At 38.6% G+C, this 26,728-nt stretch overlaps 1 protein-coding gene across 3 annotated transcripts; it reads right to left on the bottom strand.

Moving 5' to 3' along the window:
* Positions 1 to 266: 266 nt before the first annotated feature.
* Positions 267 to 26,210, bottom strand: CHODL (chondrolectin). Of its 3 annotated transcripts, XM_085241401.1 has the most exons (8): positions 25,991 to 26,210; positions 11,200 to 11,512; positions 10,340 to 10,497; positions 7,179 to 7,226; positions 6,728 to 6,811; positions 5,070 to 5,172; positions 2,482 to 2,560; positions 267 to 813 (listed from the first exon to the last, which is right to left on the bottom strand). In XM_085241401.1, exons 1-8 carry the CDS (start codon positions 26,067 to 26,069, stop codon positions 811 to 813), a joined length of 867 nt encoding a protein of 288 aa, XP_085097527.1. In that variant the 5' UTR covers positions 26,070 to 26,210; the 3' UTR covers positions 267 to 810. The 3 variants fall into 3 exon arrangements, with proteins under 3 accessions (XP_085097527.1, XP_010720652.2, XP_085097533.1); XM_010722350.3 differs by lacking the exon at positions 2,482 to 2,560; XM_085241407.1 differs by lacking the exons at positions 2,482 to 2,560; positions 7,179 to 7,226.
* Between the last annotated feature and the right edge of the window lie 518 nt (positions 26,211 to 26,728).

The following is a 26,728-nucleotide window of genomic DNA, read 5'->3' as shown; positions in this document are numbered from 1 at the left end:
AGGTACTTCGTTATTGTTTTATCATTTGCCAAGTGATTTATGTTGACCTTGGACCAATACGTCAAAAAGATATGGTGGTCACTCCCTGATAAAGTGGATTCACTATAAGTTCAAACCACTTTTGAATCCTTGAATTTTGTCATAGCTGATTAATTTTGCAATATGGCAGAAGTCTCTGCCAGCAAGCATAATTTATGTATACCAAAGTAATTTGTGCCTGAGAGTCAAAAACTGTCATAAGTGTGCAAATAAATACTAAACAAATATTTTGTATCAAACATTTATGCAAAGATAAATAATTGTTACACTGCAAAATTGTCAGTTTCATGTACAGTACATCAACTAGGTTACAATGGATAGAAGATTAAAGAAAACAGGAAGGTTTTGTTTGACTACAAACAATCTATCTTAAAATTGATATACATTATAGATACGTCCTCATAAAAATTTCAAATGCATTTTCAATTCATTACTCACAACTAGCTGACTTACATCTCTTAGCAAAATAAACACATACCCTTTATTTAGCATGGCATATTTTGTTACTGAATTAATAATCAAACATTATATAAAAATGATCTGAACATTTGCCTCAAGGGGGAGCTTACAGTTCATTCTTGTAGATCCTTTGCATTTTCAAGCCATTCCAAGCTAATGTTCTCAGACGACATTATAATACAGCCCAACTGCAAAATGTTATTTTTACTTTGCTTTCAGTCAGTAAATCATTATACCTCCATGCTACTGTCCTTCCTAGGGGTCTTTGAAATCCAAAGTGTGGACTGGTTCGGACTCGTTTTTGTTCTTCCTTTACTGAAAAATAAAAATATAAACTATTCTCAGTGCATATATACCTTTACAATTCTAATTCAGACTTGTGATCAGACCCAGATATTTCAGCCCCTATTTAAAGGCTGTCTTTGTTGGCATAGATGTCCCCTCCAGACAGGAGCCATGCCCATGCTGCACCAAACTTAGTGCCACAGTGGTGGGTCAAGGTAAGCAACTGTTATCAATGTTAGAGGACCACCCCATTTAGGAGAGCTCCTTCTATGCAGTGACATGATTTGGACGTATTTATTTTTCATTTTTCAGTTCACATTCATTCACGCTTACTCATACAGCATAGTCTTTTCCATCTTTGGCCAGAGACTAAAATCTCTCAGAAGATGACTGTGCTCTATAAACAGGTGTGAGTGAATGTGTGGACACTGTTTCACCAGCGCAATTCTCTTGAATACAAGGATGCACAAGGGACAGGAACATACATGTCCCCAACCCTACGTCCATGTGCTCAAGGTCCAGCCCACCCAACCAAAAGTGCTACCACATCCCTGACCATGCGCATGTGGAGGCTGCACCCCTGTGATCATGACACATTAATAGGTGCCAGCTTAGCCAGAAAGCCTCTTCCCTTCAGGGCTTGACCTAACTTCTAATGAAGCAATGGGATATGAATCAGACTCCTAGAATGAATGTCCGGTAGAAAGCTTCCTGAGGCCTTGTTTTCATTCAGTGCCATTGACAGTAGTTTTTGTGAGCTTGGTTTTGTTCTGTAAGTTTTTTCAGTAAAAATATAAAAGTCATCTGAATGTATTTGCTCTGGAACACTGCAAAACCAGTCACACTAATACTTACAGGGAACCCTGAGGTACCCTGTAGGTTGAAGGTAATTTTTCCATGTGGCTAGATCTTCTCAGGTGTGACTGCCACAATGCACTATCATTCCTCATTTAGATGTCAAGTAACTGCAGTCTACTGAAAAGAACAGGAATGGCATGAGCCACTGCAGCTGCATTGTGATCAAAATATTTTAGTCTCTGGCCAGAATATTTCATACTGATATACTGTCTGATTTAGTGAAAGGGAAAGTGGCCTTTGTGGCGCCATGTAATTCTGTATGTTGGAAGCCTGAGAGTCAAGATCCCAACAGTACTATACATTCAGTTTTACTCAGTTATTACTGGTGTGTAAATGTAAGCAAGTCTGGAATGATTTAAAATGCACTTTCAGGGAGCTGAATGGGATAGCAGTTTTCAGTCCCTCCAGACTTACCTCTGAAGCCCTACAAGTAATGCATTATATACCTGAGCCCATTGGAGTAATTGAAAAGCCTCCTATGATTTCAGTGGACTTTAGATCAGGCCACAATGCTATAAACTAAGCAACTGCGATGAATCAAGTAGTTTAAGTTCTTCTTTCTTTAAGAAACTTATTCACTACTGATTTCCAGATTAATAGAGCAAAATCAAGCATATTTTGTAAATTTCTGATGAAATGTTTTGAATAGCATTTTTGCTACACAGCAGGAAAAATTTCTAAATACCCTGGGCCAGATACAAGCTAATCTTCAGTTAACCTAAATTGTTTTTCAAAAGCTATACATCTATTTCAAGAAACAGGTTTTAGTACAGAAGGTGCAATAAATAGCACATTGCTGTTTTGATCATCAAATGCAATTGTAGAAACTGAGAAATATACCAGGTTGGAATTTAAACTTTCTGCAAGGCATTCAGATGATAATGGAGATGGGTCTTTGAAGCAGTTTCTCCTTGCTTCCCTGGAAGAAATGAAAGGGAGAGTATCTAAGCATGAAGCTGATCATTTCTGCTGGCTACAGGGAAGATGTTTTGCTTTGCCTTTATTACTACCCTTTAAGAGCCCAACACCAGGCAAAATTAGTCATGACCTTTCAAGCTAGGCATGTCCTGGTTGGCCATGGATTGTGGCTTTCAGAGGAAAGGTCACCATGTTGTGGAAGCCTAAAAAAGAATGAGAAGTCAAGTTCATTTGGAAAGTTGGGGATCCCTCCTTCCCCAGCAGGATAGTGTCCCTTTCCTAAAACTCCATACTGTCCAACTGATTACTGTAAGTGGTTGACTCTTTCTTTTATTTTCTTTTGCCCAAGAACTGTGTATTTTTGATGAACAAAAATGATTTGCAAGGTAAGTCATATATGGGAAAAAAAAAAAAATAAACACAGAAACTTTTAAAGACTTGTTTCAATTGATACAAACCAAATTGCTTCATTTTTGGTGATACTAAAATATTTGCTTCTGATTTAGATGTTTTTTAATGAAAAAAAAAGAAAAAAAAAGATTTTATTGTCCTTAAAAACTTTGGTGCTGGCCCATCTGGAAAAAACATTTGTTTATTTTTCAAGCTGGACTTCCTATATTTTTGTCATGTGATTTTTAATTCTTGAAAGTTCAGATTTATTACTTCTGGATGAACTTCTATATCATCAAAGGCCTGATTAAAGCCCACTGAAGTCAACACTACAATCTATTGATTTCAGTGGGCCACAAATCTCTCATTGTCCTCTTAGGATTATTTGAGAGCTTCAGCTTTTACAGCCCCTCTTTTTCTTTTTTTTTAATCTTAAAGGGAGAAATTGCTGCTGGAAAAGATGTGAAGATGCTTATCATTACACTTAGCAAGCAATTTAGGTCCACTGTAACATGTTCCAGATTTAAATTGTCCATGAAATTCCTACTGTTGTGCATAAAGTTCTTTTTTTTCACTTTTTTTACACTTTTTCCTTTGAGTTGCTATCTATTTTATTTTTAGTAATAATCTATTTTATATTGCAGAGCTTGTAGTACTTTTTCTATATGTTCATTTCTCTTGAGAAGATATATTATTAAGGATCACTGTGATCATTGGTGTACGTGAATACAGATTCAAACAGACTTTTACATTTGGAGTGTTTTCTCACTTGAAATAATGTATTTGTAGGAATGTACTAAATGAGAAGTAGAAATAAATAAATAAATAAATAGATTTCTAATTTCTAATTTCTTACAACTGTGATGTCAAATTTATCCATGTTGCTGCACTTCAAGAGAGATAACAGAGCCTGTGAATCTGTTCATTGCTCTTCCTGTTATTTTACCAAAATAATTTTTATCCATTAAAAAGTAGAATCATAGAATGGTTTGGGTTGAAAGGGACCCTTAAGATCATGTAGTTTCAACCCCCCTGCTATAGGCAAGGACATCTTCCTCTAGACAAGGTTGCTAAAAGCCCCATTCAGCCTGGCCTTGAATGCTTCCAGGGAGGGAGCATTCACAACCTCTCTGGGCAACTTGTTTCCGTGTCTTACCACCTTCACAGTAAAAAATTTCTTCCTGATATCTAGTCTATCTACCCTCTCCAAATCTACCCTCTTCCAGTTTAAAACCATTTCCCCTTGTCCTGTCTGAAATACTTCAGTTTAAATTTTTCTAGAGTACATTAACTTGAGAACACTCTGTGAAAATAATGCAGAATGAAAAAAGTCCTTGAAAGTTCCAGAAAGATTAGCTGAGAAAAAAATTACTCGCATATTTTCATATCTTGGCATACCATATTTTGAGAAAGAAGAAATGTCGAAAAGTATTTAAAGTGTGATTCAAAACATATCCTTTTCCATTGGCTGAAATATTTCCTATTTACATAATAAGACAGCTGTTTGACACTATCTCTATCAATGCATTCCCCTTCATTTTATCTTCTTTGACAGATCAATGATGTACAAAGAAGTTGCACTGGCATGTGGCTCAAAACAAGCTTTTTGTTTGTTTGTTTTCAATCTGCCTGCACCAGTGTTTCATCTTGATCTTATGGGATGTGCACTGAAGCAGCTCCTTGTCCCTCTCAGAACAAACTACCATTTTGCTCAGAAAGCAAGGTGACTCCTCGAGTCTGCCCTGTATCAGTGAGGATCCCACTGTTACTACTTAAAGCTCAGAAGCTACATAGGAGGTAAATCATGATGGAAAATATGAAGTAAAACTGCTGACAGGGACTCAGCAGATCAAATGGTCAGCAAAGATATCTTCTTCCAAACAAGTGAAGTCATAGGGGCAATATACTTAGAGAGACCTGGAATTATTTCAGCTTATTCTGGAAAAGTCTGAAGGTGAATGTTCAGCTCTAGCAGCTGTAAACTACTTGGATTTTAATAGATGATAAGATGCTTATTTGCATACTTGGAGGTAGATGTAAGCAGTCCTTCAGTATGAATAGCTTGCCAATGGAAACATGAATTCTGCATTGTCAGACCAGTTTCAATTAGTGTATTTTACCTTTTATGAAGCATCTGGAAACAGCAAGTCCCAAAAGCCACCAGAATTAACAGTAGTAATGGTATAGTTGGTATTACGACATAAATTAGATTTGGAATTATACCTACAAGACAAAAAGTTCTCATTAATGCCTCTCTTGTTGAAATACTCTTGACCATGTGAGTAAAAGTCTGGAATAAACTATCAAAATACATTATCTTACACAGAAGAATATTTATGCATTCCTTCTATAGGAAAAGCTAGTAAAAGATGACTCAATAAAATCAGTAATAAAATAGTTTCCCCAGTGAAATGTAAAACATACCTTCAAGTTTTAAATTTTGACATTTCCATTGTGTGTCAGTGCAAGATTTCCAATCTTGTGATTGAAAATTCAAGTATTTAAAAGATTTCTAGTCTATTATTTCTACAATATATATAACTTTTTGAGTTAGTTACTCTTATATATTGGATTCCAACTGCACAGGACTACTAAAGAAACAACCCCTGCTCTTTCTTCCCGTTCCCCTTGAAAGACATACATAAAATGTCCTCAGCTAATATGAAGACAGATAAAAGCTAAAAGTGCTTCCCTACAGATCCCTGAGCAAAAGGAGTGGGAAATGCTACAAGCTGTGACTCTGTTATCTGCCTAGAATAGAACATAGGGCTTACAGCTTCCAGGAAGTGTATGTTTCTTAGAAACTATATACCAATGTTTTATAACAGTATACACCTACGGTACATACTGTGGAGACTTTCTTATCCATTGTGCTCTTTTGAAAATATTTGTACATGCAAGAATAAATGTGAATGTTCAGGTTAGGTTTCTTTATTTGTATTAGTCTTTGTACAGTTTGTAGAAAATACTAGTATCATTTTCAAAATAGAGTTCATCAACATGTCCATTCCCCTGGAGATGCAAACAGTCAGTTAGGAAACTGGCTCAAATCCAGCCAGTAAGTACAGAAAGGGAGTGCCAACTTTCCATAATACCGTGCTGTGTCGTGTAAGAACCTGAGTTGCTCCCTGGAGATGTGCAGTTCCTTGAATTAAGGCCATGCTACAACCCTTCAAGAACAGCAGGACTCTGTTCAAGACATGATTTGCTAAGTGAGCATCCAAGAGCATTACAGCAAGCTCTCACTCAGCATTTAGCATTCCTTAAAACATGAGGTTCTTGAGAGATGCATGACACAGGGCTTATTCTACAGATAAGTGAGAACTCTGTGCCCTATCTGTTAGGAAATATTCCTTAGTGCCTTCTTTGTGATCCCTGGGTATCAGGTATAAAAGATATGTACCATGTGATACTTGTAGGAGAAGAGAATAGGAGACAAAGAACCAAAGCTATCACAGCTCTAGGAGATGCTCCACAGCTGGATGAACATTGGTGAAATCTTGTATCTTGATAGAGATCACTGGTGTCGCAGCTTCACTGCAGATTTTAAGGGCTACTGAACTGCAGGTTTGGATCAAAATTTGGGGATACGTGGAAATATTTTATTTCCAGAGCTACAGACAGGACAAAGTAGAACTCTTGAGCTGTTATTCAAAGTATTCTTTAGGGTATCTCCTAAGACAATAGATTGCTCCTTCTCACTAACAATATGGAAATCATTAATAATTTAAATGAGTCCACTGTTAATGTTTTTAGTATACCATTACATTCTTATTACCTGTTTCGGTAGCTATAACATGATACTGATCTTCTGGTTTGTTTGTGTCATATGGATTTCCTGCTGGCACCGTTGGAAAAATTCCTAAAAAGAATATCAGACCTCTTAGGAAATCAACATGCACAAAATAGACCTGCTACACTGTTTAAAAATTTAACCATAATTACATTTTAATTTATATTAGAAAAATGAACTTTTTCAGGATTAAACTGATAGAAGTAAATCTGTAAATAGGATTTCGTTGCAAAATTGGGATTTCATCTGGAACAGGAATTATGACCTATAATGAATGATAGCCACATTCACTATTAGTCTCCAAGATATATTTTTCATATGTTCCAGTACTAGCCTATACCTGATAAACTTAAGTAATTTTGCAGGTTCCTGTAAGTTATCCTTATCATTACACATTTATTATTGCAATTCAATTAAATGTTTCAAAATTTCTTACCGTAATCTGGCTCTGCTCTGTCTCCTAATTCTTTTTCTAAGACATTGTCTGTTAAATCAATATTTGAAATCAATCGTTGAAGAAAGAATGTGTGTAATAAAACAGATACTTTCATTATTTTGCATGCAGCATCACAGAAATAGATTTATCCTCCAAAACAATAGTTGCTTAATTTTTCAGCAGTCTTACCAATGATTATTTGCAAACTAGAGTCAATTTACTTCTACTTCATACATTTTCCTCTCCTGAGAAAAGGGCTACAGTTCATTCCAGTTCCAATTCTTAATGGCATCTGCTAAATTATTGCAAAATTACTGAGTCTTTTAATACTTGTGCTGAATAAGACTCTTAACATATCCAAAGTTTCACTTACATAGATGATACTAAGAGAATATAAGAGAGGAAATGTTCTTGATTAATACTTAAATCTGTTCATTTTTTAAAAAATAATTAAAGAATATCAGACTTAAAAAACCAGTAATGGATAGTGAATTCTAATGTTACACATAGGGAAGTGAAATTACCAAAAGACAAATGATAGTATCACATTCCTTGTAATGTGTAAGAAACCAGAGGAGAAATTCATGGCTTTGAGCTGCACTGCGGAGGTTTGCAAGTTTACTTATGGTGACCATTACAGCTAAAATTTTATGAAGATTACAGAAATAATAATCTCATATTGAAAGGATGAGCATAGGAGTGCAATCTGCATGATTGATGGAATAAAATAATTAATGTTGTGTCAAAATAATAGTGCTACTAGCCTGCAGTTTCAAGTGTCCTCTTATCACAAAATGCTGAGAGAAATCAAAGGGGCATAAACACCTTCTAGAACAAAAGGTTATGTTTGGCCATAGGTAAAGAAAGAGTGGTATCAAAATACCACTAAAAATTGAATTGCTCACTCTAGACAGTAGACAAAGAGATGAGTTTTTAATGTGATAGCATAATCAAACATACAAGAGATGGATGGGAAAAAATGCAGTTGCTATTATCAACCTATAATGAAATTTAAGATCGCCGAATGATCAATATGATTTAAAAGCAAACCAAACATTGCAACAGCATATGTTTAAAAAATGAATGTATGACTTGAGCGTGAATGCCTAATGAATGACTGCCCTGAACCTACTGCTGGTAAAATTAGGTACAACTTTGTCATGGCCACTTACAACATTTCCATTTTGGCCTACACCATATATTCAAAACAGACGAGAATGTTGTGAAAAACAATACATTCAGATAACGAAATGAAATTCAATATTTGTGTGCCCTTGTAATACTACTAGTAAATTGGCTGTGTTTTGTACTATAAATAGCTGAAGTTGAAGTTATTAGAGTTATTTGGAGAGGAAATAAAGGTTTTTCATAAGTCTTACGTATGGGTTTTAGGTAGCACATGTAGTTTTCTTATACCATGGTATTTCCTTTAGGTAATGAAAGAAATGTTATATACCCATTTATATGCATTTATACATCTATTCTTTTCCTCCATGTGATACAAAAATACATTTCTGGAGAATAGTCTGTTTTGCTAGCAAGCACAATTGCAGCCGCTTGGAAGGTAAATAGCTACAATTTTGCAGTACTGTATTTAGCTACATAACAATGCCAATCTTAGTAATTATGTATACATTGCTTGCCTTATTGATATAATGTTCCTTATTATACAAGAGTAACCTATTTCTATATGGTGAAAGAAATATAACTTCATTTTCATTGTTACTTTTATCATTTTGCTTTCTGCCAACCAAAAACAACCAACTTTTTTTTTTTTAATGGCGAAAGCAATAGAAATTAATAAATCTTTATCACACCATAGTTAGAATTGTAAGTAGTTTGCTATTGTGGAATGATGATTTCATTTACATTTCTGAGTTTTTAAAGTCATGAAATATACTCAAAACTGCACTATTTTAATCCAACCTGCATTTTCTGACACAAAAATATTTTTATTTTAATAACAAAACATGTTTTATTCTCTTATTTCAAATCAGTTGTGATCATCTGTGAAAGTGGTAAGGCTTTATATGACACAATTCCTTGAATGGCTCATGTGACTGAGATGATCACTGATCGCCATAAGACAGCAATAGTCATTACTAATTTTAGAAGCAGTAACAGATTTTGGAGGGTGAAATATGTGGATATATCTAGCCTTCCAAGTATTTAATATCTGCTTACAATATTAATTGCCATTAATAATGTCATTATGGCAATAGCCAGTGAGAGAACTATCTATCCACGAAAGCTGGTGGAAGAAAATAGCCTGGATCAATGACTGTGATCATTACTAGATCATGAATACAGAAAAAGCAGGTAGGAAATTATGCAGAATTGGTAGGTTAAATAGCTGCTAAAAGGAGGATTTTATATTAATTCTGACTTGCAGCTTAGTTTTTGAAAAGCAAAAACACTATACATTATTTGAAGATATGTGCATGATCCTGCTGAAAAACATGGCTTGATTTTCTGTAGGAACCATCAAAAGCAAAAGCCGTTACAGGTTTAACTTCAAAGTTTACTTCTCATGTCTTTTTACTGACTGCATAGTGTTCTAGTTCATAGTTTACATTCCCTCTGCTGAACCTATATCATGCCTGAAGTACATAGCATGACTTGTTTTTTTCTGCCACCATCTGCAGATGAAGATTTTTTTCCTACTGTTCTTTCTTTCATTAAGACAATACTGTTAGAAATAATTATCATATATAAGTTGATACAGAATTTCAGAGGTATGAAACTGCAAAAACGGCTTAAATTTTTGTGGTACGATCAAGAGATGGTTTGGCCATCCTACATGAGAACAAATAGGGGAAGGAGAAAATGGCCATTTAGAATAATTTTTTGAAGAATAAACTAGTAAATACAAGATTAAAGTAAATACAAATCAGTAATCCTGAGAAGGAAAGATAGTGAAGCTAACCTTGAAAAAGCATTCTTCTTGAACACAGATAGTTTCACTTACAATACTACTAGCTTTGATAAATTGCAACTCCAATTAATGTCAGGTCTGTCACTCACTCTCCAAAGGAATCAGTAACATTGGCAAGTGTAATAGTGTGGCCAGAAGACATTTGCAGCTTCTTTCTCAAAACAAGAGGCAATTGATTTTCTAAGGAAGCATCCCATCTGTGAGAGATGACTTTAGTTTCACCTACCTGGGCCATACTTGCAGATAAAATTGTGCTTCATGTTGCATCTATCATCATTCCATTGATAAAGATATGGCCCTCCCAGACCAGGGTTTGCTGTTGGCTGATGATACATGACAACACAGGCTTCACTTCCACAGGAAGGCTCATCTGTATACCAATTTCTAGCAGTAAATAAATAAAAACTTACAAATTTTGACAATAAAATTAATCAGAGTATCAAGGAGAACAGTTAATATCAATAAAAAAATGTGACTTCTTCTTCAACGATTACCAGCATTTCCCACAGCACCTCTATAAAAGGCATTTAGAAACTGGACTGCAAATTTCTGGATCTTGAAGTTCTGATCAAAACTATCTCAATAACATTCTGTTAGAAATAACACTGCTCTTTTACCTGTTTTCATTCCTATTTGGCGGTTTACAGACCCGCTTTGTCCTGAGGCCTGTGAGCTGCTGTTTTTCTGGCCTTATGCTTAATCACAAAATTAAAGCTTTTTCAAAAGACAGAGTAGAAACAGAACAGTTTGCATTAAGCAACCTGCATTAATTTACTTGCTGGCTAGCTGCCTGACTTGTGGTGGCCAATCTTGCAGAATTTATTTGAAATGGAAGCAAAGAAAATTGTAGGCTGCCATCCCCTATGCCATCCCTTCACAGATTAAAATTCAAAACCCTGGCTGCCAGCTCTCCTTTGGCTGGAGAAGTTAAGGAGTTATTCTATTAACTTCAAAGGGCAGCAAGTGGGTCCCTTCCAACCCAACCCGTTCTGTGATTTTACGATTCTATGATATTTTTTTTACCAGACACTTCTCTCTTCATTTATTTCCATTATACCTGCTCAATAAGCAGCTTTAGAGACTTACCTGAAGGGTGAAATACTTCCATCAGCCCAATGGTAGAGGTCAGGGCAAGCACTGGAGGTGGCCAGTCCATCACCGCTTCTCCACAACCCAATCCAGAAATCACCATCAGAAATCCCAGAGCCTGACTTAGTAAGGTTCTGTAACATGTTTTCTATTAGTTGCTGCTCAGCTTCACTTTCCAAGCTCAGTAAAGCCCCGCCATCCATTTCACAAGCTTGGCGGGCCTCCTGAAAGCCCACGCGTCTAGACAAGTCCTGGAAATAAGCTATCTTGTAGCAGGAACGCTTGAAGCCACCATAGCACACCTTTTGACCTGAAAAAAGGTAGACACATGACAAATGTGAAAAAGGAAAAAATAAATAAAATAATACAGCATATCATGAATACAGGGATATAGGTGAGTAGGCACTTATTGTGCCCCCTCCTGAAAGGACTCACAGTAAAACAGTGGCGTTGCTGAAAACCTTAGCTTGAATTTAACATGGCTCATATTGTACAGTTCACTGGAATCTATGCTTTCTTCCCACGCTCATTAAGCCTTCTGAGACACTGAAGATTCCCACTGACTTCAAGAAATGTTTCTCTGCTTTTAAAGAGAAAGCTTTTTTAAAGCTAGAATTTGGAGGGTATTTTTGTAATTAATGGGCCAACTCCACTTCTCATTGCTAAGGAAAGCTATTTGACCAGTAAAGAAACAAAACTTCTCAGTGTTAGAAGCAGGAAGAAGCTAACACGTTCTTGGTTCTGCTATCTGACCTTGAGAAGCTGCTTTCACAAGGACCTCATAGTTACTCTCTGCTACTCTCTGTCATATCCAAATGCAACCCCTAAGTCTGTGCACAGAAGGAGAATGCTCCTTAAAGGGTCAATGTCAAAGAAGTAAATGACTTCTTCAGTTCAAAAAGAGTTAGTAAAAACAAGAGGAAGCAATAAACATATAGGCTCAAGCCTGACAAGTCTAATGTCATGCAGAAAACTAGGAGATAAACATTTGTCTGACACCAACTGGCAATCAAGAAAATGCATGCAAACAGGGCTTTGCAACTCATAAGGATGCAAACCTGGGGGCTCAGGGTGTTGGGGGTTTGCGGAACTGTGTACACTGATGATGGGCGGTTCAGGGTTAATAAACAGGGAGGAATGGGGAGGAAAAGATGGAAAGGGATAAAAAACAGTCACGTAAAATTGGGCCTGGTCAGTACTCTTGACTGACTGAGCCCTGCAGGTAGACACTGCAGTCCTGTCATTATTAATTTTTTTCTTAACTATTTATCTGTTTATTATCACATTTCACTCCAAGTATAGGGATGCTCTTAGCACCAGCTCCTAAAGCAGGCAGGGTTTCCACCTCAGCCAGGCCTCTCTTACCGCCAGCAGCAGGAGTGGTGCCAGTCCTAAAAATCAGTTCTGGGGAGGCACCAGCATGAGACAAGGGCAGGCTCCACGTCAGTGGCTGGAGCTGGGCAGTAGATCCCAGCCCAGGTGCCAGCTACTAAGGGGCTGAGTGTAACTTAACTCAGTGTGCATGAAATGTATGTGTAAGTTGCTCCAAAAGTAATGCCTCCTATTGTAGCTTCTATGGAAACAAATAGATACAAAGAGCACAATGACACTATTTGATACAGCAAATTCTCAGCTATAAAACACTATTTGTCAACATAGCCACCACCATCAACTATGCATTTTCACCAATGATGGAGATTGCTTGTCACGCTTGTAAAAATCTGCACCAGCAGAGGTGACCCACTGTTTCACAGCTGCTATAATGGTGTCATTGCTAGGAAAATGTTGCCTATGCAGTCCCTCTTTCATTGGCCCAAACAGATGGAAGTCAGAAGGCGTCAGATCTGGATTATATGGTGGGTGCGGTAGGACAATCCAGCTAAGTCTGGAAATGTACTCCACAGTCCTCAAACTGGTATGGGGCGTCGTGTTATTGTGCTGTAAGAAAAAGGTTGCCTTCTCCTTTGGGCTGAGTCTGCAAGTTTGAGCCTTCCACTTAGTCAGCATTGCAACATAGCAGTCACAAGTGATGGTTTGTCCAGGTTCCAGGAAATCCATCAAAATCATCCCTTTCCTATCCCAAAAGGCAGTGCACATCACTTTACCCACTGAGGGCTGTGTCTCAAAACGTTTTCTTCATATTTCCTCATTTCATGCACTAACATTTTGACTTGCTCACAGCAGTTACACCACATCTCGTTTCCAGTAATGATGCAATTCAGGACCTTCAGCCTTGAGCCTCATATTGGTTTAATAGGTCTCGACAAACTTGCATATAGTGTTCTTTATTTTCCTGTGTGAGCATCTGTGGAACTCACCAGGTACATACTTTACGATATTCCAATGTTGCCACCATTGTTTCCAATGCATTGAAGCAGGTATCTCTGCTTATCTCTGTCGTCACTGCTGAAACTCAGCACCCATTGCCTCACTGTGATCACATCCACAGTTCAGAAATGTGCAGAATCAATTAACGTCAATAGGTGCAATTTTTTCCACATGGAGGAATTCAGTTCCACAACTTTGCTCCACACATGCTTCCACATCAGATGCCATTTTGTCAGACTGCTCCTCTGCTGCCATGTGTCACACAGCAACAAAACTGAATGGACTGTACAACCTCTACTGACAAACCAACAATGTACACCTCTGAAGTTACAGGCCAACATGAGGCAGGCATTACTTGCAGAGTAACCCTCATATTTACCAGCAAACTTGAAGAAGTTTGCTGGAGAAGTTGGAGAACCAATGACTACTGAGGCCTCAGGTCTTGGCTAGGGTATCAAGCAGGTAGGGAGCTCAGGGAGATTAGTAAATGCAGTATGCAAGAGAGATGAGTGTGGGAGCGCTGCACGTGTGCAGCAAGCTTCAAGCTCAGCCTGTGAGTAGGTGACTCGTGAAATAGGTAAGGAGTCTGGGATCTGGGTGGACAGTAGGGCCCTGCCAGTACTCAAGGAAAGCACAAGCATGCATGCATGTGTCAGTCCCACAAGCGGATGCTGTTGAAGGCAGCACCTTCTCTGCAGCCGTCTGTGTGGTCAGCCTTGTCTGCGTGCCTCTGGGACATATGCTCAGTTTTGCTACAGACTGAATGAATCTGCAAGTAGGAAAATGGCAGCCATGTCCTCCAAGTCCAGACAGAGATCCCAAGCACCAGGCTGGACTTTACAAGTCCAGCAAGTCAGGCAGAAGTCCATGAATCAGAGGTGCTGGAGACGGCAGCCATGACCCTAATGTCCCTTAACATAGCAAGAGAAGTTCCAGACAATAGCAGATACCTCAATGCTATCAAGATACTGAATAATGCCTATGATGCCTTCAAAAAGCACTGGATCTACTGCATTCACAGAAGGTTTCCCTTCTTTTCGTAGTTAGAAGTGTGGAAAAATATCAAAAAGCAATGACAAAATAATGGTTTTTTCGTTCCAGTTCTTTGGCAGAGAAAGACACCCTGTTCCTGAAAAGGAAAAACAATTATCTTCAACAAGAGGGATTCTCTAGAGCTTATTCAACATATACAAAATATGGAATGAACAGACTCACTAAGCAGATGCTACTGAACTCCAGTGAGTTTATTTGGCGGACAGAGGAAGGGTTCAAAAAGTGAACATAAAGACGTGATCACCTCATGACTTTTAGCTAAATCTGAAAGTAACTTCTATTTTTGGAATCTGTTTTTATTCTCAAAGTGCAGTAGGAGTATACTACATTTAATTTTTCAGTGTTTCCTGTGATTCTTGTGAACCTTCCTCAAAAAATCTGAAACCTTTTTCTTTATGACAGTCTATTACAGTTCATCTTGAGCAAACATCCTCACTAAAAAAAGCCTTTTACTTAGGCTTAGCAGACAGACTTCTGACGTCTGTTTATCAAATGCAGGAACAAGAAAAATCTAATGTAAGAGCAAACAAGCCATCAATCAGGTTCAGCGACCAGTAAGACTCTACCTTCTTGGACTTTCTCTGATAATGTCCTGACAACTCTACAGTTTGTCTTTATTTCTTCACTGACATTTTGCTTCATTCAAATAAGTGAAGAGCCTTGATATCAGTGAATCTACAAATAGCTAAAGTCAAGCTGGGCAAGGCTGCTGAAGAATCAAGGGGAAGACACTTCATTAGAGATGCATGTAAAATAAGGGATTTCTTTATAGCACTTCTTTGGGAAAAAAAAAAACAAACACCTATTATCCAAATAACAAAGCAATGTCTGAATGTACAGAAGTATGAAATGCAAGATTGAAAGCTGCATATGAAATAACAGCTCATCTCTTTCATATATAATATAATTCAAATTTTGCTGATGTGATCACAAACCTTCTTGTTTTCCTCAGAACCTTTGTCTCATTGACAAGATGGAGTGCACAGTAAAGGAGAATTCTGACTCTCATCACTGTGAATGAGTGACTACGGCTTACTGCCAGAGTACACATATGTACATAGGAGTGCAAACATCCAAAGGCTAGCACTGAATTATGTAAGACAGTAATAATCATTTATATGGAGATTGGACTCTCCCTGTAACTAAAGATTGAATTCAAAGCTTGAATTCATGAAGTAGAAGCAGATTTATGGAGATTGCTTGGTCCATTGTCTTCTTCTTTTTACTTCCCAGACAGCTTTCAGAAAAAAATCTTTTACAATTCCTCTCTTTCTGTGCATATATTTCTCTTTGATAATAAGTAGTAAGTTATGAGCAAATTCAGGTAACAAAATATCTCTATCATGGTTTCACTCAAGTAGAAATGTTCAAACCACCAGCATGACTAGTTTGGTCACTTCAGATGTCAATGCCTCTGCTGCAGCTCCCTTTCCTCGGAAAGTAACCACCTTTCCCTTCATAGCATCACACTTCCAGCCTCCCTGTTCCTTATGTTTCTCATGTGCCTGAAATGCTCTCTCATGTTCCATTCTCATGCACATTCCCTTCTGTTCTTCTGTTACCTGAATTGAAGGACCTTTCCAACAGGAGAAATGGGTCTTTGCTGGCCAACTGACCAAGCTTCTTATCTTCCAGTTAAATGTGTCATTATCAGTCAGATGCTGCAAGGAGACTCAAGTTACCAAATGGTATGTGATGTTTCTGAGCTGCTATAAAGCCTGTGTCCATAAGCTATAAGCTGCACTGTATACTCATGTAACTTCAATTCTGGACTAGTGTGAACATCTCCATTGCGCCCACCAAGCTGAGTAAAACACATAAGGCTGCACGCAGTGAGGAAAAGGACAGGTATTTGTGATGCACAGTGGCAGCAGAATTGTGCAATCGGTGCTACTGTAGCATTTGGTATGTACCTGCTTTGTGCAGCCCAGTAACTCCGTTAAGTACTCTGAGTAAGGTGCTCTCTTGGGAGGTCCAGAATACAGAAACAAAGGACCAATCTGTACACAAGTGTTTATCTGAAATCTTTAGTGAACTAAAACCTTGAAGGATCATCAAGTCAAACTCCTGGCTCCACACAGGACCACCTAAAAATCAACCCCATGTCTGTCAATAGAGTTCAAACGCTTCTTGAACTCCAGCAGGCCCAGTGCTACGACCACTGCCCTGCCCCAGTGCCTCTTCACATTTGTTACTCTCTACACAAAAGAAATGGTTCCTTCCCTATAGGCTGATCATTTGTGCAAGAATACGTGTCAAAACAAAAATAGAGAAAACAGCAAGCAACCAAGAAATATTTGGGTGTAAGACTTATCCTTTAAGAATGAAGCATGTGATGCAGTGTAGTAAGCTTTCTGAAAGAAGCTCTGAATTTTCTTTTGTTCCAGTTAATTTACTTCCTGTGTTTAGAAAAAATTCAGAGAGGGTCATTGCCTTTCTTCTTTCAAAGGGGACTTTTATCTGCTGTTGCAGATCTAGTTCAATGTGTTAATGGAAATCTGCAGTTGTACGTTAATAGCTGGCAAATCAGCTGACATTTTAGTGTTCTTTTAAAAGCATGCTGAGATGTCAAGCATTAAAGCAACATTTTTTACAGCTTTGTCTCCCTACTAATTTATGAACTACAAAGCAAAAATAATTCACTAGTGAAAATGAGAGAATGGACCACACTGTAAAGCAGATAAGTATGGAAACATTAACTATAGCATTTTTCAAACATCTTTATCAAACATCATTATAGCTGTCAACACCCTACTGTTAGTTCTCAAACAACATTGGCTATTTCAACTTTATAAATTTAATTCCAATTTTCCTATCGCAACTGAATAGAAACTAGTTTTGTGAGTTAGAATTAATCAGGCTTGGATACTGCTCAACATGAATAAACACAGGTAAGTATGGTCTTTGCAACCTTTCCATAAAGTCTACCCTAGGCTGCTTTAGCTGAAAAAACCTTGAAGGAAAGCAATGTTTCATCACAGCACATCCAGAAAGAAAAAAAGATGTGAATGTATTTAGTCTTCCCTTGAGCATGAGACTAAAGATCTAACCAATGCAGTAAACAAAATTAAATAATTTATTCTCACTGTTATCCTTTACAAATGCTCAAATTGGTATTTCAACCAACCCTATCTGACTACCTATAGATACTTATAGATACTTATATCCTTCTTTTCATGGAGTCAGTTGGCTCCTTAACTCTTACCTAACCTCCCCTCGCCCAAGCAGCTGCCCTCAGACCTTGCTCAGAAGTAGGCATATAGACAGGCACTTGAATTGTTGCCATTAACACTCACATTACCTTTTCATCATCACCAGAGCACCAGAAAGTCTGTTGAGGGTAGAGTGCTGCACTGAACTAACAGAAAGAAAAACTGCTCTCCCACTATTGCACTGCAGAACAAGTTTAGGTCTCCCCAGACGTTCTCATCAGGGAACAAACCTGGAGAAGTTTATAATTTTCTCCTTGTCCTGCACACACCAGCCATAAAGCATAGCTCTGCCCCTGGTCCCTCAGCCCTCTCAGCCTTAGCAATTCTATTTGCCTACTGCAAGTTGATTTAAAAATCCCTTTCTTTCACTTAGTCTCACCATTCCTGCAGCTGAAGAAAGCAAGGACACAATATCTATGCTAAGAAACACTAAGCGCTATCATGTTATTTTTTCATACTTAGGTGTCACAGTAGCTCCCTAATAAAATACTTCCATAACAACATTGAAATAAATCTAGCTTTTCGTTCAAATATTGATACGTAGTTAAAACATTTCTGCAGATAATTTAGCAAGAAAGGAGATTTCCCTAAAGAAAAGCAGAAGCAAACAAATACTAGGTACTTCACTCAGGAATATCTTTGTTATGTTTTAATAGTGGCTCCTCATTTAAAAGAAAAAATAGGTTCCTTTAGGTTTATCATGATAGAATTTATAGCAATGTCACTGAGAACAAAGGTTACTGATAGTATCCATCTCAAAGACCCATCTCCGTAAGTGCCAACCACATCCCTATGGGCCACGAGGGGCACAGGGTTTATCCTGTGTCATGAACATGACTCAGCTTGAAGTTTTGGAAATCCCAGATAAAAGACAAGCTCCCTACTTGTAAATCCCATCTCCCTCTTGAACATTTTTGACTAAGGTACAACCCAAGGCTCACTTCAGCTACAATTAGCACTTATCTAGATTTGTGGTAACAGTAGCTGAATGTGTACAGCATCTGTAAAGAGAACAAATGGATGCACAAAGCTTGCTGTAGAAAGTCCATTATGTTTTTATATGGTGACTTATAAGATAACGAATTCAGTGGAAAACACAGAGGAACATTCGGTGCAAACACACGTGGTACTTTCAACACTAACCAAAGTCCCAAAGACCAGAATGAGGCTAACAGAGGCCTCTGAAAGTAAAGTAATAAAGACATGGAGACTTAAAGAGATTAAAAAATAACAGCAGAAGTCTCTGTAAATTAATTAAAATATTCTACTACTTTAATAATACTTTCCTGCTTGTGTTATGAAAACAGATTTTGGTCCAGAGCTTATGTGAGCACACTGACTTTGGAGGCGTGTCTACGAGCCAGAATTTTTTACAATATTTTTCATAGTAAGTGATAAATTCTCAGGTATTAGCATATAAAACCAGTAGAGGCAGAGAATAGAATTTGCCTCTTTTTATATGTGCTTTCTGTTCTCTCTCAAATGTAGATCGAGTAATCTATCTTTGGCTACTAACTATCCTATATCACATGGATCAGAAAAGGTGATGACAGAGGCACTCAGACACCTGCCAAACACCAATCTCTAAAATTAATGCAACTCCTGCACAGAAAGAAAATGGGGAAGATGGAAGTTGCAAGTAAACAGTACTGTATCATACATGTTTGTTCATACTGAGATTTAGTGCACCTGAACAGAATACAAAGTAACATAAGACACATTTGTCCCAGTCCAGTCCAGGAATTCTTTATTTTCTTATTTTGCCATGAGAAGTGGAGTTTTCAACTATATGCCGGCCTTTACTATTTATGCTGTTGAGTTGCCAAGTGCTTTGGGAGACAGGGATTTTTCTGGGTTATTTCTGAATAATGAAAGCTCTCAGATCCGTAACACCTACGCTTTTACAAAACCGAGCAACCAGAAAGGGGACAACTCTGTTTGTAAGGTGACATTGTCCAGTGCTCATTTGATGATTAAAGATCATTACTTGTAACTGCCATTCTCCCTTATACCTGGACTTTGCCGTCTGGCTGAAAGAGAAACAAACAAACAAAAAATTAAATGATTTTCAATAGGCTCCCTGCACATTGCAGAAAGATGCTGGTAAGTAAAATAGGAAGTTAAAGTGTCTATATATAAACACTGATCACAAGTATTGATCTGAATGGATTATTATGGGGAGATTTATTAAACCCAAGTAGTCAGAAGTTCTATCCTCAGAATTTGCACATTTCTAGGTCATGAAAAGATGGAAGCAAAGGTTTCTTGTCCCGCAAAAGATGGGTTAGTATTTCACTGTGTTGGTTAAAGTGCTGGAAGAATCTGTATTTCTCAGAGCAGACAAGTCAGCTTGGATTTTCAAAACTGGGGATGTGGTGTTTCAGTCACTAGCTTGTTCCTGATGTACTCAGGACTGGAACATTTGTCCTCATGAAAGGCTGCCATCTTCCCCAAGCAGTAACAGGCTTATTGACTTCTTTCAGATAAAATAACTGTTATTTCTCATAGTTAGCTTCTCAGCACTGGCACAAATGGCATGCTGCTAACAGAGCCATAAAGAAGTAGCTTGATATCTAATCTCATTAGAAGCTAATCAACATTTTGCCATCCATAATTATCCATGTGGAAGAACATACAGTTGACAGAATCAATACAACGTGTGTTCTATTGGGAAATAAATATCCATTTTTATAGAACAATCAAGTAATATTAATTGCTGGTTTGCATGATATGTCAGTTTTGAAAAAAATATATTTCTTAATTATTTCCTGAATACTTTTTTTTCCACCCCAGTAAAATCACTGAAGCTTTGAAAGTTTCCCTCTCATTAAAGTGAAAAATACCTACTTCTTGGCATCAATTCACTTTCACATCATAAATTAAAAGCTCGAGATGTATTTAGTTTTTCCTATAATAACTTTTTTCTTCTGATCGTGTGAACTTTATGAGCATATATCACAGAACTGATCATAGAAGACAGCCACTTGCTTGTATAAGGAGCCAGTGTACAACAGCACACAGGGATTCATCATGTGTGCAAAGTCAATGTAGTTGCCAAGTGAACCCTCTAAAAGTTTCAACTTGACTTCTCTTTTTCTCTGTTGAGAAGGAAGAGACTGGTATCAGATCTAATTTTCGCCCTTTCTGTCTTTGATAAGTCTAGCAATATCATCACTGCAAGCAACCAGCTTCTTGGCCCCACTATGCATGAGGACAATGCCAACTGAGCATCAGCATCCACACAGGTACATTCAACAATAGGCTTGCATTTCAACATGACACAATGTGAATCGTCTCAACTGATAATAATAAGAAGCTTGTTAAAAAATCTGCAATGCTAGTCAAAATATAATGCATGAGAAGTATTGATCAATCATATTAACTTCCACAGATTCACACAAGGAAACCAATGATGACACACATGTCAGTGAAGTCTACTTGAGCCTGTTCAGAGTCAGAGGAAATTCAAGGTGTTAAAAAGACCCACACATCTACAAGTCTGCTCCAGGATGTAAATTATTTAGCCAAGACTTAAAACACTGCTGAAACTGTTAGCAGTGCTTTGCCTTGATATTTTTATTTTTCTGAAGTCTTTCACAAATGCACAAATCATATATTTTTACACAGAATTATCTAGGTTGGAGAAGAACTTCAGGAATTATCAAGTCCATCCATCAACCTGACCTACCAAGTCCTGTCACTAATTCATGTCCCTTAGTGCAATGTCCATAAAAACAGCTCCAGGGATGGGGATTTCCTTGGGTAGTGTGTGCCAATGCTCAGTCACCTTCTCCATGAAGCAATTCTTCCCAATGTTCAGTCAGAACCTCCTCTGGCATAATTTGAGACCATTTCCTGGCATTCAACCAGTTGTCAAAAGAGATCATTTGCGAAAAAGAGCTTAACACCCTCCTCATTGCAATCTACTTTCAGTTAGTTGTAGAGAGCAATGAGGTGTGTATGTCTCAGCCTAAAGACACCAAGAAAACTCCATTTATTTCAGACATGTCAGCAGTTTAACAAAAAGGCTGAAGTACTAACAGAATCAATCTTGCAAGAAAACTGGCAAATTAAGTCTCTCCATCTATAGTTTTCAGTGTGGCTAAAAAAACAGAAAGGATTTCCTAGATCATGTTAAGACAGGCATAACATGGCAGCTAGTAAGTTGTTTTTAGCATTTTGTGAAATAGACCTGACAGAAACTGCAGGGTCTGAGTAGCTCAAGCTTCATGTCTGCCTGCCTAGGAGAGCAGAGTATACTAATTCCTTACCTCAAACCAACTTCCCTTCAAGCTGTTCCAGCACCTCATCACTCTCTTAGTAAAGATCTTAGTAAAGGTCTATTGCTCATATCTAATCTAAATCTACCCTCTTTTAGCTTAAAATTGTTACTCCATGTCCTATCACAACACTCCCTGTCTTTCCTCTAAGCACCAGTGAGGTGTTCCTGGAACCTCCTCTTCTATAGGCTGAAGAAGCCCAGCTCCCTCAGCCTTTCTTCACTGCAGAGGTGCTCCAGCCTGACTACCTTTGTGGCCCTCCTCTGAACTTTCTCCAACAGCTCTGGATCTTTCTTGAGCTTGGAGGCCCAAGGCCTAGATGAGGTCATTTCATATTATGTAACTTCCTTCTTAGGAGCAAAAAGTGTTTAACAGAAGCATGCATCTGTAACAAAGAATCATCATTTCATTTCCATTTAAGATCACAGATCACTGACTAATCACCAAGAAGACACTGGTCAAAATAGGTGTGTAAAGAAAGAGTTGATAAAGGAATCTATGGGCATTAAGTACCCAACTTCCATTGCAGTTCTCAAAGTCTCAGCAATAGCAATTATCAAAAATAGTATGTTTAAACTATCCCAACAAAACGATCCTGTACCACATGGATATGCATTTCCATTAAAACCTTTTCTACTATGGAACCAAATGCTGAGCATTCACAATTCTATGTTTATTACAGAGCAATCGCACATGTACCTTTTCCAGGTAAGAATGGCAGTGTTCTTTCTAATAATACTTCAAGTTCTGAGCTACCAATGTAGCTTAAAAATAACAGCCCATGTTACTAATGACATCAAAAAATTTCAAAAAAAATACTTAAAGCCTCACAGACAAAACTCAGGTGTGACAAGTAGGCCAAGCCAAGTGACCTGAATTTAATTTTGCCTTTTGAAAAAGGATTTCTTATCAGTTTATGGATATTCAATGTAATACCTAGGAAAATACTTCATAATACTTATGACTTTCTCAAATGTGATTATGAGCTGTGAGAATTAAAACATCTACATCCTAGATGTGAAGCAAACAAGCCTATAGTTTAGTGGCCACCCTTGCTGTTTTGTGATCCAACAAATTATTTTTTTTACTTTATTTAGGATTTCATATAGCCAGTTACTTTTATACCAAAATACTGTATCACTTAATCTGCTACTGATACATTGCCACAGTGAAGAGAAAAATGTTAAAAGCCATAGAAATACAAATGCACAGCAAACAGCAGCCATTAAGGTATAATGTCTATGATTAATACATAGGCTGTTAAATGATTAGTAATAAGATTAGCTTGCATCTTTCCTGCCCAACAGATACTTAAAGTAATTGCATTTTGCAAACTGCATTATCATCACTTCACATTCCTCATGATGTCATGGGGTAGCAAGGCAGACTCAGCAGTTTCTCCAGAGCTGCTTTAATTCTTTTCTCTGACCATCAATTTTTTGGCAATACTAAATACTCTGACACAGAGGCTGTGAGCACTCCTCGCAAAGCACCTCTCTAACTGCATTAACACTGCAAACCACTTGTACTACTTGTCCTTAACAACTGTCAAATTAGAGATGGCAGAACAAAAGTAACCTAAATATGAATGTCTGTATGCAAATAACCAACTTTGCAATTGCCTAGAAAAAAAAAAAAAAAAAAAAGCACATACTTTGAAAAAGAAACAGGAAACTTTTAGCTAAGGAAGTGGCATTTTCAAAAGGTAGACTCCTCCTTCTGTGCCCTCTTGATGCTGAGGGCAAAATGGCTGCAATTTTTGCAATTGTTGCTCAGGCTGCTGCAAACTTACCACAATTAATGGGAATCTTTCCAGAAGCTTCAACCAGCACTCAGGTTAAGGTCAGGAACTTTTTTTTTTTCTTTTTTAATGTGAGTGATGGGGATTATTTTTTTTAACATATTTGGAAAACTGAGATATTTCCATTTCCTACATATTATGAAGATTGAAGCATAAGTTAACATTTTTCTCAGAAACAGGTCTGCTTAGAATGAAGGTTTGTAATTTTAAATGTAAGCCTGCTTAAGTCCGAAAGACAAGCGAGATCGAAGAGAGGTAGGCAGCACACACTGTCCAGTAATTCAGCAGTACTATTTCTTTCTTGAAAAGTGCATATTAATCATTGTACATCCATGTGCATGTGGCAGGAGAGGGTGGGGTTCATGTGAGAAACAATGAGTCCTCCCCGCATATTGCAGAACACATTGATAGAGGCACACTGAGTATCTTCAACTGTTTCTGTCTAGTATGGGTTCTCTTTACCTAATGAATACAAATTTAGCTAATATATCTAATAGGACACAAATGGTTCCTTCTGTAAGTGGCTTTAAATCCTCTTCTGTATTAAATTAACCAAGCATTAGCTAGAATAATAGAGTGGCATGAGACCGACTGCATGCTTTGAATACTGCAGTCTGTATTCTGTCCAAAACCTGAAGTCTTACACACATCTAGAATAGGCGGTACATGTGTTATATGCACTCTTTTATAAGCTGGCTTCTGTTCAGTTTGCTGTGCATGTCACTTAAGTGCAGAAGATCCAGGCAGAAGACAAAGGGATGAGCTTTCCTCAGCCACACGTAGACTCTTACACCAAGAATGCTAATGCAAAATGCAATCTCATGGATGAGCGTCTTCACTGTTCCTTACAATAACAAAGTGCAGTATAGTATTAAAATAAATTGTTGAACTAAGAGCTCTTCTGTATTGTAAATGACTACAAATTTTACATTATAACAGAGATGGATTAAATACTTCTGGGTAAACACTAGGCAGGCAAGCTTTTCCTATCACAGCGCTTCTACTTAGCTATTTTTTCCTGAAACACATACACACATACAGTACATCTGTTGTGCACATGAGCTTGCTTCAAACAAGACATCACTGGAATGGTCCATGACTGTACACCATGAGCAGCTACAAAGAAAACTGTCTGGAATCAGAAATCTAATGTTGGATACCAAAAGCCCTGCAACAAACTTTCCTTGACAAGTTGCCATTGCAGTCTCTGTGACAGCTCATACAAATAATTTGCGCTGTTCTGCAGTAGGTTTATTAAGACACATGGGTAGTGTGGTTTTTTATCTACAGATACAGAGATTTGCACACTACTCATTAACAAGTGCAAGGTGTCTAAATCTTTGCTTCAAGATAGATGTAGGGATTTGGTTTTGCATCCAGCATGCCTCCAGGAGCCTGCTAGCTTTAGCTTGGAGGATGTGACACAAATCCAGTTAAAAACAGCTTCTTCATTACACTTTGCAGCTTCTCTGCAAATGAAGCTGTGTGCTGGAAACGTACAATGCGAGCCCACAGCTTTTAACTAAGCCTAATCTCATGCTTTGGATACATGTTTCTGAAGTACTGTCTTCTCTCTTGAGAGAGCACTGGATGCACCCACACATCACAAAACTACTTGTGTCGTGTTCTTAATAGTTTGCTTCTTCCTCCCACCTGTGTTATAAAGAGAAGAAACATTCCCGCGCGGCCACAAACATTTCAAAGCACTGCTGTTTCTGAGAGACACTGCAACGTGTCCGTGCTCTCTTGTCCCGCAGACAGAACAGAGCTGAGTTACGCAGGCACTCAATCAGCTCACAAAAACACTGTCTGTACAAGAAAACACCGCGGTGGCAAGAACTGCCTTACGGCTACCGCAGAAGTTTGGCAGCGGAACTTTCCGTCTCCCAAGACCCGCAATCAGAGCTGTGCACAGCCTCCACCGGACGGCGGGTGCTCGCCAACTCCGACGCTGCGTGAGAGCGCCCGCAGATGCACTTAGACGTGCGCCAAGTCGCTCCGGAGCGTCGGCACAGCGGCGCTGGCCCGCGGGATTACTTCTCGAGTGCCTTGCCCCCACCTCTCCCCTCCGTCGATTCCCACTCCCGCCTGCTCCCCCCGTTCCCGCTACTTACCGCTGAGGACCCGCCCGCCGAGCGCTCCGCTCCCGCACAGCGTGGCGGCCACCAGCACCGCGGCCAGTCCCAGCCCCATGGCGAAGGCTCCTCGCCCAGCAGCCCCGCTCAGGGCAGGACAAGCCCCGCACACATGCCCGGGAAAAGCAGCACGCTCGCTCCTCGCTTCGCAACGCTGCCTTCCGCCGCCTCCCCGTCGCTATATACCTTTAGAGGCGGGGGCCGGGCCGGGCGGGAGGCCAGCACCGCCCCCCGCCGCCCCCTGCCGCCCCCGGCCCCGAGAGCCGCACGGTGCCAGCGGCTCCAGTCGTGCGCGGATACTGCGACCGTCGGGGCGCTCGAGGTGGGTGACCGTGCTGAGAGCGAGAGCCTGACCCGAGCGCTTTCTGCAGCATTTTGGGGCTTTGTAGGTCTTCTGATCTATGTTTCCCCTGACAAAGGTAGAAATAGGCTATTTCCAACTTAAATATGTACATCTACATATATATACAGGTGCATAAGCTCCAAAGCTCCCTTTTCCCACTGCTCTAGAAGATATTGGCATCAAATTCACATTACCACCATTCTTAAAACATGCTATGGTAACTCTTCTGGACCTGTTCATAGGACTGCTTCAAAGACCTCCAGAGCCAGGTTGTCAAGGGCTTCTTCTGTAAATATCTATCTGTAGATTTCTAAAGACAACAATCTTTTACTTGAGTTCCAGGAATGGCTTAGATAGATTACCATCGAGTTTAA

This window comes from Meleagris gallopavo, chromosome 1, assembly GCF_905368555.1.
Source record: "Meleagris gallopavo chromosome 1, MGAL_WU_HG_1.1, whole genome shotgun sequence".
In the NCBI taxonomy this organism is placed as follows: Eukaryota; Metazoa; Chordata; class Aves; order Galliformes; family Phasianidae; genus Meleagris; species Meleagris gallopavo.
The sequence above is the reverse complement of the archived record's forward strand: the minus strand, read 5'-3'. Positions and strand labels throughout refer to the sequence as shown.